The sequence below is a fragment of the Phlebotomus papatasi genome, chromosome 5 (genome assembly GCF_024763615.1).
Source record: "Phlebotomus papatasi isolate M1 chromosome 5, Ppap_2.1, whole genome shotgun sequence".
NCBI lineage: Eukaryota > Metazoa > Arthropoda > Insecta > Diptera > Psychodidae > Phlebotomus > Phlebotomus papatasi.
This window is the reverse complement of record NC_077226.1, coordinates 2,451,427-2,464,694: the sequence shown is the minus strand read 5'-3', so window position 1 is coordinate 2,464,694 and position 13,268 is coordinate 2,451,427. Positions and strand designations below refer to the sequence as shown.

At 35.4% G+C, this 13,268-nt stretch overlaps 1 protein-coding gene across 1 annotated transcript in view; it reads left to right on the top strand.

The window, feature by feature from the left end:
* The first annotated feature begins 171 nt into the window (after positions 1-171).
* The window catches only part of LOC129808784 (host cell factor 2), a 32,060-nt gene continuing 18,963 nt past the window's right edge, over positions 172-13,268 (top strand). Inside the window, exons 1-4 of the mRNA XM_055858638.1 lie at positions 172-628; positions 5,483-6,187; positions 10,235-10,386; positions 10,471-10,845. Of these exons, the coding sequence (XP_055714613.1) occupies positions 466-628; positions 5,483-6,187; positions 10,235-10,386; positions 10,471-10,845 (1,395 nt within the window). The 5' untranslated portion in view covers positions 172-465. The remainder of the gene's footprint in view (positions 629-5,482; positions 6,188-10,234; positions 10,387-10,470; positions 10,846-13,268) is intronic.

Genomic DNA, 13,268 nt, shown 5'->3' with positions numbered 1-13,268 from the left:
TTGGAAAAATTTTCATTTGGAAAATTTTTCATGAAAAATCAGCATGACGCGGAGAAGAAAATGAATTCCATGGATATTTCTTTCGAAATGAAATTTCCCGATCGATTGGTTATAGGGTTCCGGCCGGTTGCTGTCCAATTATTGGAATGACAAATGACAAGTGACATTTGACAGCTGTCTCTACAGTGGGGTTGTTTGACATTGCGTGCAAAAGGACGCCATATCGCAGTAAAATTGATTTTTCTGTGAATTTTCCGGCTTGATTGTAATTGAGGGTGTCCAGTGTGTGCCCCACGAGGGCCCCAAAATAGTGTGCAATTGTTTGAATTTTCTGAAGGACTGAAAGGGATATTTTGGGGGACAAAATAAAATTGAGTGGAGAGAGTGTTCTTCGAGCTGTCACTTTGAGACAGAGACGCCGGGGCGCTCTTCGGACACCACAAAAGCCCCCATTCCATTGGACAAATGGCTGGTATCACGGCGTTCAAATGGAAGAAGGTGGTGAATTCGACGGGGCCCCAACCACGTCCCCGTCACGGTCATCGTGCTGTGGCCATAAAGGAACTGATGGTGGTCTTTGGGGGCGGAAATGAGGGAATTGTCGATGAATTGCACGTCTACAATACAGGTAAATACCATGATTATTCCCGGAAAAAGTACACCTGTCGAATTCTCTGGCCATTTCGAGGAAAAATAAATACAAGGCAGAGACTTTCTAACCAAAGAAATTAACCCTTTTTTCGCGGTTAAATTCAAATGATTTTTTTTTTAGGTTAAATACACTCAGAAAAATAATCGAGTAAAACTTAATCGAATCGATGTTAAATTAACTCTTTTTTGTTGTGATTTTCAATTTAACTATTTTCTAGAGTTAATTTTACTTCTATTTCGATGTAAAATCCAGAAGAAGTTGCTTCAACTCTTTTAGATTAAAAATTACTCTTTTTGTTCTAAAATTTACATGAAAATAAGAGTTTAAATTACTCTTTTTATTCACTAAAAACTTACTCTTTTCGAATAAATCAGAAAAAAACATTAAATTTTATACTTTCGTATTAAATTTTCTATTTTTTTTTTTTTTTTTTAATAAAAATACCTTTTTTTGCCCATTGAGAAAAAAAACAAGTAATGCACTTTTACATTCAGTTTATTGACAGTAATATTTAAATAAGGGGTCAATTCCCAATAAAATGTGTTATGTGTTATGGTAACATGTGTTATTATAACACTTAACACATCGTCAGTTAAATCAGCATTTATCGTAACTTCATTTTTGCGATTTTGAGATTGTGAAAAAGAAACAAAATAAAAATTATTTTAAACAAAAATTATCGTAAGTGCCCTTAATTAAGAAAAATTTATCAGAATTTATCGTAACTTCCTTTTTTGGGAAAGTTACGACAAATTTCCATACAAAATTTTCAATAATCAGCATTTGCCGTAACTTCTTTTGCTTACTTGCGTGGCTTGTAATTTGCAGCAAAATTGCAATATTTCTCAATAAAACGTTTATAAACTCTTCCAAATATCGAAAGACAGTGCGAATAGTGTAACATGAAATCATTTTAATTCAATATTTGCGAGAAAAAAAGTGAGAAAAAATCCCTACCCATCTGTCATTAATTCAAAACAAAACAAGCGACGTGGCGCACAAAATTTATTCAATAAAACTTATGAAATAAAAGCTTTTAGGGACAGGGACCACATTTTTTTTTGTTTTTTAATAATAATAATTTATTCAACTTCGTATAACCCCCCGTACCATGCGTCCGCCGCCGTCTCAGCGTTGGTGACCAGCCTCCGAAGCCAAACGGCGGAAATGCTTCTTCACTGGCTGTATAAGCATTCGTTACATATTACTACATACAATCTGATTTTAACAAAGTGATTGATTTCAAACTGACGTAAAGGCACAGGGATACGAAATGAAATTTAAAGAGGGAGCGCGTAGCCAATGGCTGTTTGCGTCCACTTGGGGATGCAACACCCCAAAAAAAAAAGATAAATTAAAATTAGCTTACAGTCTATAGGAATGCAAATTAAATGAGTTGTAGTGAAACTTAAAATTAAGGATATAGTATAAGTTTAAATTAATCTGAGAGCTCATGGAGTCCGGAACAGTGCTCCACGAATCAGGGGCGGAACGAGGTAACCGTCAGAACAGGCCGCGGAATGGCGCCCCAGGCCCAACAACACCCAGCACCCATAGGGAAAAACACCCCGACCACCTCAAGCTCCTCCCCCCAGAAATTGCAGGTCCGCCCTGTACATAAATTTCACAAAATCGGGGAAGAGAGCCCAGTGAAGCCAGGAGAGAGAACCCCAAAGAGCAGACCCGCAAAAGGGGAGAACGAATTTGCCTGGGACTTGGATGATCGTACATAAGGTGGCCCCCAAAGATGAACAGGGGACAATCAAGAGCGACGCCAGGCCGCAGCCAGAAAAGGGCACCCCCACACCAGAGACGAGGAACAGCCTGTCCCAGAGGAAGCAGAGCTTATTGTCACTTTAGGGCCGGATAGAAAAAAATGTGAAAATTGCATTAATTTTAATAGCGGATTCGAAGTTTAAGGCAGGAATGATATATTATGTGCATATAAAAAAGAAAGAAGAGAGAAAAAAAATCGGAAGAGGAAAAAAAAATATCGAAACTGCTAAAAGGGGAAAGAATCTTTAGAATAGAACAAAAATAAGAAAACAAAAAAAAATAAAAATAAGCATTGCAGTGCAAGAGATTATGGTCTACGAGCATCATAACGGGAATATAGAAGTCTAATCTGATCCGCACTAGAACGAGCAAGGAGATAACTCATAACCGCCGCTCCAGATAACGGAACACGCTCCTGGATTAAATTATTAACCACCGTAGGACATTTATAATTAATTGACCTTTTGAACCACTCATACCTAGGCCACGGGACTGGGACAGCATGAAGATCCCTAGGGCAATCGCGTACAGGGAAGTTTCCTTTCACAAAAACCCTGAATAAGGAAATGACAATCAAGGCATAAAGAGTCAGAATATCCCATCTACGGAACAGTGGCGCAGTATGGTCGTATCTACCCACTATGGAGATAATGCGCATTATTTTCTTATGTAGCACTACAATTGGGTTTAAAACGTTTGAACAACAACATCCCCAAAAAGGAGCGCCGTATCTCAATCTGGACTCGATCATGGCATAGTAGTACGACAACATAATCCCATCAGTTCCCAATTTGCGAATCATGTAACAGTATCTTAGAAGATTCCTTAAATCATGAGAAAGGTGACTGATGTGACTTTTCCAGCTCAGTCTGAAGTCCAGCCAGACCCCAAGATACTTAAACTCTTTGACCCTCTGAATTTTCATGCAAGAAGACCCACAAGTTCCCCCACCAGGTTCCCTGCAATCATAGGAGTGGCAGACCGTGTGGTCTCTAACACCAAGCTCACGTTTTCCAGGATGAAAGATCATAACTTTTGTTTTGTCACTCAAGACCATGCGCTGAGTGTCGAACCAACCCCTCAAAACCCTTAAATCACTATCTATGGCATCATAAATTGAATCCTCAGAAGAACCTGAGTAAGTGATCGATATGTCATCAGCATAAGCGATGGCCTCCCCTCTCAAACCCAGTGAAAAGAAATCATTAAGGTAAACATTGAACAGAAGTGGTCCGAGTATAGACCCCTGAGGAACTCCACAGACAAGCATCAGAGGCTCGCTAACCACATCCAACCCAATCCTGACGCATTGAAGTCTTCCCATCAAGTAAGAACTCAAAAGCCCACAAATAGAGCCCCTAATTCCAAGATTCTCCAACTTTCCCAAGAGAAGATCATGGCTAACTGTGTCAAAGGCCTTAGTCATATCTATAAAAAGCGCACCTGAAACGCGATTTCCTTTGTTTCCGCTATCGCAGATTTTGCTCAGCAAATCAGTTATTGCATCCTCATAGCCTCTACCCTCACGGAAACCATACTGTCTGCCAGATAAGCCATTATTGTTGTTTAAAAATTTGGTAATTCTGGATGCTAACGCCTTCTCCACAATTTTTGAGACAGAAGAAAGTAAAGAAATTGGCCTATAATTACTACTCAACTTGGGATTACCTTTTTTAAATAAAGGAATGACTACAGCCATCTTCAGAACCTCCGGAAAAACTCCCACCGTAAAAGATAAATTAATCAGATAAGCTAAAACATCAACAATATTGAAAGATATTCTTTTAAGAGTCGTGTTAGCTATGCCATCAATTCCTGGGGAGCAATTGTTCTTTAAACTACTAATTATGCGAAAGACCTCATAAGAAGTTATCGGACTTAAAAACATACTGTTGGAGATGTTCATGGTTGTAGCCGTTTCAGGAATGGGGGCACGAGAAAGATCCCCAGTGACTAAGGCAGCTGCTCCTATAAAATAGTTATTAAAAGCTAGTCAATTAGTTTAATTGACTAATTTAGTGAAATAAAGGCACTCATTATCACTAGAGTAATTAAAATTGATATAATGTGTTTTTGAAAATTGTCGTAACTTCCAGAATCTTCATACATTAGAAGTTACGGCTTTATAAACGACGGAAGTTACGATAAAATATTATTGTGTTTCTTCTAACATATTTCTCAATATTGCAGCTTTTAAATCATTTTATAAAGATTTTCTCAAGTCAACTTACAGTTTATTAGTGCCACTTTCATTATTTTGACTCAAAAGTATCGCATTCGGGGCTCATTTTTAAGAAAAATAATGCTGAACTGAAAATTTCGTCTCCTGAAAAGTTGTCAAAAGGAAGTTACGACAAATGCTGATTTAACTGACGACATGTTAAGCTCATAACACATCCGAGCAATTCCCAATAAATGATTTTGGAGAATTTTATGGTGTGTTATGATAACACATGGAGACTTGTTAACTGCGCCATCTAATGTAGAGCATTTCCCGGATTCAGCGCCATCCATTGTACACGTTTTGGCCTCTGACAGCCCCAATTGGAAATTATTTTTATGTTTATATTTTCCAAAATATGGTAATTTTTAATTAAAAGAGATATTTGTTTAGGAGCGAGATGCATTATTATTTGTCTCAAGATGCTTTATTTTGCACTGGGGATGAATTGGTGTGGCATTTAGTTGCCCAATTATTAGAAAATACGCAAACACAAAAATATACATAGCCAACGGAAAAGCAGTATTGGAGTGTGAGAGAAAAATGGACAGATAAGCCTAGATCAGCTTGTTGTTGATGAGATTTTTGACATGAGCAAACTCTGAAATACTTTCAAATTTTGTATTTAAATAAAAAATCTAGGACTTGAATTAATATTGTCAATGTATATTGTCAAAATATTGTGTATTGTTGACTTGTGTGAATATCAAATGTAACAATTACATTGATATTCATCGAATTAATTCAACTCTGCCATAGAGTTTTTTATTAACTTCTTAGGTTTTTTTCTTATTCTATTTTAAAGATTTTATAGAAAATGTTTGTTTTTGCAGTGACAAATCAATGGTATGTGCCAGCAACAAAAGGTGATATACCACCGGGTTGTGCGGCATATGGCTTCATTGTGGATGGTACGAAAATTTTGGTATTTGGCGGAATGGTGGAATATGGGAAGTATTCGGCGGATTTGTATGAATTGCAAGCAACAAAGTGGGAATGGCGCAAATTGAAGGCACAACCACCGGAAAAAGGTGGTGGATTGTCACCGTGTCCGAGATTAGGACACAGTTTCACCCTGGTCGGTGATAGGGTCTTCCTATTTGGTGGATTGGCCAATGAGAGTGATGATCCGAAGAATAACATTCCCAAGTACCTCAATGACCTCTATGTCCTCAATATTCGACAAGATCCACCAATTTGGGAGATTCCAGAGACACAGGGGGAACGTCCACCGCCCAGGGAGTCACATACGTGTGTCCTGTGGCAGGATAGTAACAAAAGGAGTCATCTGGTGATTTATGGTGGCATGAGTGGGTGTCGTTTGGGTGATTTGTGGCTGTTGGACACGGAAGAGATGACATGGATGAGACCAGTGACATCGGGAAAAGCACCATTGCCACGATCACTTCATACGAGCACACTAATTGGCAATAGGATGTTCGTTTTTGGGGGCTGGGTGCCTTTTGTGGCGGACGAAGGAAAGATTGCAGCTGAGAAGGAATGGAAGTGCACAAATACACTGGCATGTCTCAATCTCGGTGAGTTTAATTTAAAAATTGTTGAATTTCAATTTGTTGAATTTTAATATTGTTGATTTTTTTTTGTTTAATTTTAAAGTTGTTTAATTTTTTTGTTCAATTCTCAAATTGTTTAATTTTCGGTTGTTTAATTTAAAATTTGTTGATTTTTTTCTTTAATTCAAAATTTGTTTAATTTTGAATGTTTTAAAATTTTAAAAGTACAAACACGCATTGTTCACAAAAAATTATTTTTTTATTTTCTTCATTAAGCCCAAAACTTTCATATTACATTTGGACACACTTCTTTTCATATTTTTTGTTCCATCTGTTGGATGTGTTTTTAACACGTATCGCTGGAAAAAATTCAGTGTGCAAGCAATCTCTCTGGGAAAGCATTCATTGAAAATGTAATACATTGCGAAGATTATTTCAAATGCTTCCCAGATATTTGCTCCTTTCTGAATCTCCTGCCCCTTGTAGAATATCATGTGATCTCCTGTGTTTTCTGTAAATCGTAATAATGAAAATTCTATGTAAAAAATTTGCTTAAAACATACTTTTATCATAATTTACCTATAATATAAACCCCAGGATGTGACGTTATGAGATTTTGCGAATTTATCTGAAAAATACAAATAGCATACAAAAATTACTTATTCTTCAAAATACGAAATAACAATCTATACCTCTCGGTGTTGCAAAATTGTGTAAGCATCTTCCTTGAAATAGTGGCAAATCGCTTTTATCAATTCCTCCAGGTATTTTTCTCCTTCGAATTCTTCCTTTAAGGCCCTCAGGGGTAGCATCACAAAAAATAGATTTACTGTGATAATTAAATTTTATATTTATTTAAAATTGCTTTAAAGCACTTAATCATAGTCTTACTGATTTTTTCTGAAGGAATATTTAAATAAACGCAGTAAATGTTAATAAATTAATGTTGAAAATCTGATTTTTCTGCGTATTTTTATGCATATTTTTACACGTGCTGGTCATTAAAGGGTTAACGAAATTATTTATCTCCGATAACTAAGATAATTGAAATAATAAAATTAAAGAAATTGAAGATTCTCGGTACATAAGAGCACAATCTATATTGAAGTAGAGAGTTCTAAAATTCTCATAATAAATTAATCGAATTCGAGATGGATATAACTTATCCCAAGGTTTGAGAGGAATTATTGAACATCATGAAGAGCTCTTTTTCAGTGCGACTAAAAATATTTTAGAACTCTCTAGAAATTATCTTATTATTTTCCCCATGAAGAAAACAAAAAGAACTTACCAGAATTTCATAAAGGTCCTACGAAAATTGAGTTGTCCGGAGGCCTCACAAAGTGTTGCGAATTCTCCTTCATTTAATTCAACTGATTTGTTTGTTTTTCTTCCGTGAATGTTCAGGATATTGCTGATAAAACAGAAAAAAATAAATCTTACGAATTGTTCTTAATATTTTCAATATTATTTTCAATCAATCTGTCCGGAAGTAAGAGAAAGTACATTTCACGCTTCAACAAGTTCACGGTGTAAAATTCACCCCAGGCGGACAGTCTTCCACATCTATGGCACAATTTGTCTTAAATAGGTGCTATATAGAATCATCCTGCTGATGATATTAGGAAAAATGTGGAAATATGTTCACAAAAACCCTCCAAATGAGTCATTCGGGAGGCTAAGAAAGTGTATCAATTCATTAAATCGTTTTCTTCGTGAAATGTGACGCACTTGATCGCCTGACCTATTCTTGGTGGACTCAATGAGGTCCTAATTATCTATTTTCGTCTCTAAATCATAGTTTTCTTACAAAATTTCCACAAATTTCCAAATTATGAATTTGACATAACCATACTTTCTCTGGCATTACACAAAATACATCCTGTCTCAATAAAATTTGCAAGAATCAATCAAATACTAACTTCTTGAACTACACCAAATTCTCATCTCTCGATTTACCACTTATTTTATTAGAAAAATTAAATTAGAATAGCATAAAAGCACTAAACTTACCTATTTGTGAACGCTTTCCGTTGGTCGCGCAAGAATAACAGTATCACAGTCACCACAGTGAAGCTAGCAACATCACGCCACATTTCGCGACTATTATGGTCGTAAAAAGACACAAATTACCACCATAATGGTATCAAATTTTCAACAATTTTGAATTAAACAACTTTGTTGAAAAATCTTGACTATAATAGTGGTAATTTTTTATCACGTGACAATAAATTACCAAAATGTTGTGTATTTTCTAAACATTTTAAAATTAAACATTTAAAATGGTCAATTTAACTCTATAATAGTAGTAAAATTTTACACATTTTTTTACTGTGTACGGATCTCGTATCATCCCATTCAAATTCGAGAAGTTGGAAAGGTATTTTTGAAAACACATTTCAACCTGACTGAGGAAAATGACCTGCAATCTGAAGATTTCTTTCATCTGTACGATTTTGCAAACAGACTTTAGCCAGCTGATAAAATAATTAGTATGTCTGATATCATATTTTGGGTACGCGATGACGGAATGGAAATTTGTGATGATGACATTGTCCAAATTATCCGATAATGATATGTCCACTCAAAATGACCAGCAAGATGATGTTTCGCAGATTGGAAATCAGGGAAAAATATCTCACGATGATACATTCAGGGCCATTACCATAATAAAAAAAGTATCTGGTACAAGAAAATGAAGAAAGCTTTGATACAATCCAGAGAGGATTTGATAAATCCGAGATAATGCGAAACTAAAAATGTGATTCCTTTGTGATTTTTGTGACGTTTAAAATACATGAAATATGAATTTATTTTTCTCATCCAAATTTTGTTTATTTTCATACAAAGACATTTGAATTAATAATCTTAGAGAAGTTCCACGACTAGCAGTGAATTAAAATAACAAATCTCTAAATATCATTTAATTTAAAGTTAATCTCAAATGAAAGTCGTTAATTTTTTTTGAGTATGATGTTTAAATTTGAGAAAGTGAGAAATGTCATCTATACCCCCCAAATGTTCAAATTTGAGAAACTCTACTGTACCAATCTTTTCCTAAGAGTGTAAGATCATTAAAATCGGTTGAATAGTTTCGAAGCTTAATACATTTTTTGTTAATTGAAAACTTTGATGACCTGGAGCGCCCCTTGTGGTCGACTTGTGAACTTATCTATACCGTTACTTTGTAGGATTTTCCGAGACCTTTCGATTGAGTATTCATTGATTAAATTCGCTTAATAAATCTCTGTGATATAAAGGTTTAAAGTTTTAATTCTGAGCCATTATTTTTTTAATGACCTGCTACGCATGTTATGCATTACAAAGACATATGATTTTATGTCCATTTTGAGAATATACATTCATTTAATACATTTGTTAATGTTGCAATTTATGTATTTCCTTAAAAAAAGAGAGAATGAATGCTCACATTTCGTGTAAGAAAGTTACTTTTCTTCTACGAAAATAGTGTTTTTTTTTTGCTCTAGAACTTTTACCCCATGGTTTAGAACAAAAATTGTTACCCATACCATGGCCTATTCCAGGGGCATGACATTTCCTATGTTTCCCATGTTTCTAGCGAGCCGAAAAGACTTTTGAGTTTATTAGCTGTTTTCTGTCATTGCAGAATGAATTAGCAAAAAATACTAATACAAAATAAAAGCCAATTTAATAACGAAGAGGCAACCGAAAACTCCAAATTGGCAACCTACGTATTTTTGGAGATATCTCGTGAAATGTGTACGAAAACAGGAAAAAATTTACACTAAAACTGGTCGCATTTTTCAGAGCCAATGTCACTCCCCTGGCCTATTCTATGATATAGGTCTCATTGTTGGTCGCTCCATAGAAAACTTTTGTCCATTTTGTCCTTTGTAATTCTGCACATTCATCAAAGGTTCTACTTATAATGTCGCTATTTACCGCACTTCTAAATAGCGTATCTTTTCTCTATTTTTAAGCTACTTTTTAGGGATACTAAGGTTATTTTGCGCAAATTTTTCCCAAGGGACCTTTCTAAGGAATTTAACCATAATAATAAATACTTTTTGATGTTACTTTGTGTCACAGAATCAATGACGTGGGAAGAATTATCCTTGGACACGTCGACGGAGACTGTGCCACGTGCCCGGGCAGGACACAGTGCTGTAGGTATTCAGAGTCGTCTGTACGTTTGGAGTGGTCGAGATGGTTATAGAAAGTCCTGGAACAACCAGGTCAGGGTGAGCATTACCTTTTCTTTCTTCTTTGTTTTTTGTTTTCTTTTTTTTTTTTAATTGTAAAATACATTTGATCTCTGTTGCAAGGTTTGTTGCAAGGATCTGTGGTATTTGGAAGTTGAAGTACCACCACCTGCCACCAGAGTTGCCCTGATTAGGGCATCAACGAAGAGTTTAGAAATGTGTTGGGGTGCCATTCCAACGGCACAGAATTATCTGTTGGAAATTCAAAAGATAGATGTTGCACCCAAAGTTGTAGTAACATCAGCAGCAACACCAACACCATCTTCTGCTCAATCCACCATCACAGCACCATCACAGCGCCCTCGTGTTCTTGTTCCGCCAAATGTCCAAATTCTCGTGCAGGATACCAAGAATCCAGAAATATACTATCAGGCACTTCAGCCAGATGCAGCAAAGAAACAGCAATACACGAATCCAAACATCAAAGTGGCCAATCAGGTAAGTTACTTGTTTTTTTTTCTACGTTTGGTGTTTTTTGAGAAAACTAGGAATGCAGACAAAGTCGATTTAGAGCTCAATTTGGGGGAAGGGAGATGTGTAGACCGGAATCCTCCTCTATATTTTGCCAAAGAACACAATGATATCGGTTCCTCAGAAGCCGAGATAATCCAGGTTATTTCTTTCTGTACTCATTTTCTGACTTAAACGCCCATTGTGTCCATCTAACGAACTTCAATTAAACCAGGAAATTGTTGAATTTTGTGAAACCTTTCATTTTAACCTCACTTTCGATAAAAATAGTTCAATAAAAGCGATCATATCGGTACCTTGTGTACTTTATCAGCGCCATTATTGGAAAAAAAATCATTTTTTTCCACTAAAATAACAAAATCAGGCAGATGGCATTGTCTGAACAAAAAATGATATTAAGACAAAATATAGGTATAAATGTCCTCTATAATTATGCCGAAGTAATCATCAAGATCGGTTAAGCAGGTGTCGAGATAATTGTTTTTCCAACTATGGCGCCCATGGCATTATTACTACGAAGTTCAAATATGCTAGAAAGTTATTGCGCTATAAGAGACCTTCAATTTGCATCCTTACTTGCAGAGCCCGGCGCGAGACGCCTTTCGGCGGCGGCGGCTAAATTTCTTTTTTCCGTCAGCGGCGGAAAGCTCTTGGCGGCGGCGGCGCCAGGCGCGCCGGTTGTTTTTTCTTTGAATTGCATGCAGAAATTTAAACAAAATCTGCTGTCCTCAAATATTCCGTATTTCTCTCAAGAAAAACAGTTCGTGAAAGCTCTGTAAATTGTCACTTTGGGGTTTTTTTTTAAATTTGTTTGACAATTATTTGACAAAGGACATAATTCTATGAGCTGAAGTGAAACCTTTACGTATAGTTTCAGAAAAATAACAATACCTTAACCGTCTTGGAATTCGTCCAGTTATTCTTTTTTTCGATCGAACTCCACAGACAGAGCGTGACGCTTTGATACTTCTTTTATAATAATTAAGGGATTGTATGGGTCAGAATGGCAAACACAATATATTTTTATTATATTTTTTTTTATTCAAAAGTATAATTTTTTGTTGCTGAAAAGTATGAATTAAACTCTTAAGCTTCTTAAGCATATAATAATACAATTGTTGTACTATATCCCTTGAAATTTTCCTTTAAAAATTTTAAGGATTTAGCCGTTCGGAGTTAGGACCTTGTTTTCGGAGACCCTTTAAAAAAAAAGATCTTTTCGAAGGACAAAATTACCGTGATAAGGAAAATACTCGGGCCATCGGAAGAAATTTCTTTATGAAACTTTGCATATTACCTAATTTTGGCACGATAAATACGATAGTGCAATTTATTACAATTTAATTATTTATATAAGAAACCGTGCAATTTATATGCGTTACAGGGTGACCTAAAAACATGTTTTTTAGGGATATCTCGAAAACTACTCTTACCATTGTTGTCATTGTCAGATACGTTTTTTAAAATGTTTTTTCATTAAATTTATGAAATTTTCATGAAATTTATTAAATTTTCGTGAAACATATAAAAATTTACTGTATTAAATTGAATGGTAATGACTGTTGATATATATTTTTCGAAATGCAAGGCTAAGATTATGTTTTGTAAATGAAATGAAACTGCACTTTTTAAGTGAACGATTATAATTATTAAAATAATGACATTTATTTTCAATTCTATTCCAAACCATATAAATATTGTATTGAGTACGATATAATATACATAAAAAAAATTTCACTTTTTAGAAGGCCCGTTTCTATTTTTAGTTATGAAATTTATCTATTTTTAAGGTTTTATCTATATTTGTTAAATAAAATGGAGCTCAAAACACGCACAGCTCAAGCATAAAACGGGCAAGTTTGTGCTGAGAACATGCTTACATCAAGCATGAGCCGGCAGATACTTCTCGTAAAAACACGCACAGCTTAAGCACAAAACGGATAATATTGCGCTAAAAATCACGTATAATTTAAGCATAAAACGGTTAATATTGCGCTTGAAATCACGCACAGCTGAATCATGAAACGGATCAAAATTCGCTTAAAATAACGCACAGCTCTATCGTAAAACGACTAAGAATGCTCTTAAAATCACGCACAGCTCAATCGTAAAATGGTTAAAAATTCGCTTAAAATCACACTCAGCTCGATAACAAACAGTTAATATTCATTAAACCCGTTTCATGATAGATCTGTGCGTGAGTTTAAGCGCATTCTTAAACGTTTTAAGATTAAGCTGTGCGTGATTTTAAGAGCATTCTTAGTCGTTCTATGATTGATCTGTGCGTGATTTTAAGCGCGTTCTTAACCGTTTTATGATTGAGCTGTGCATATTTTTAAGCGCATTCTTAACCATTTTATGATCGTGTTGTGCGTGTTTTAAACACGATT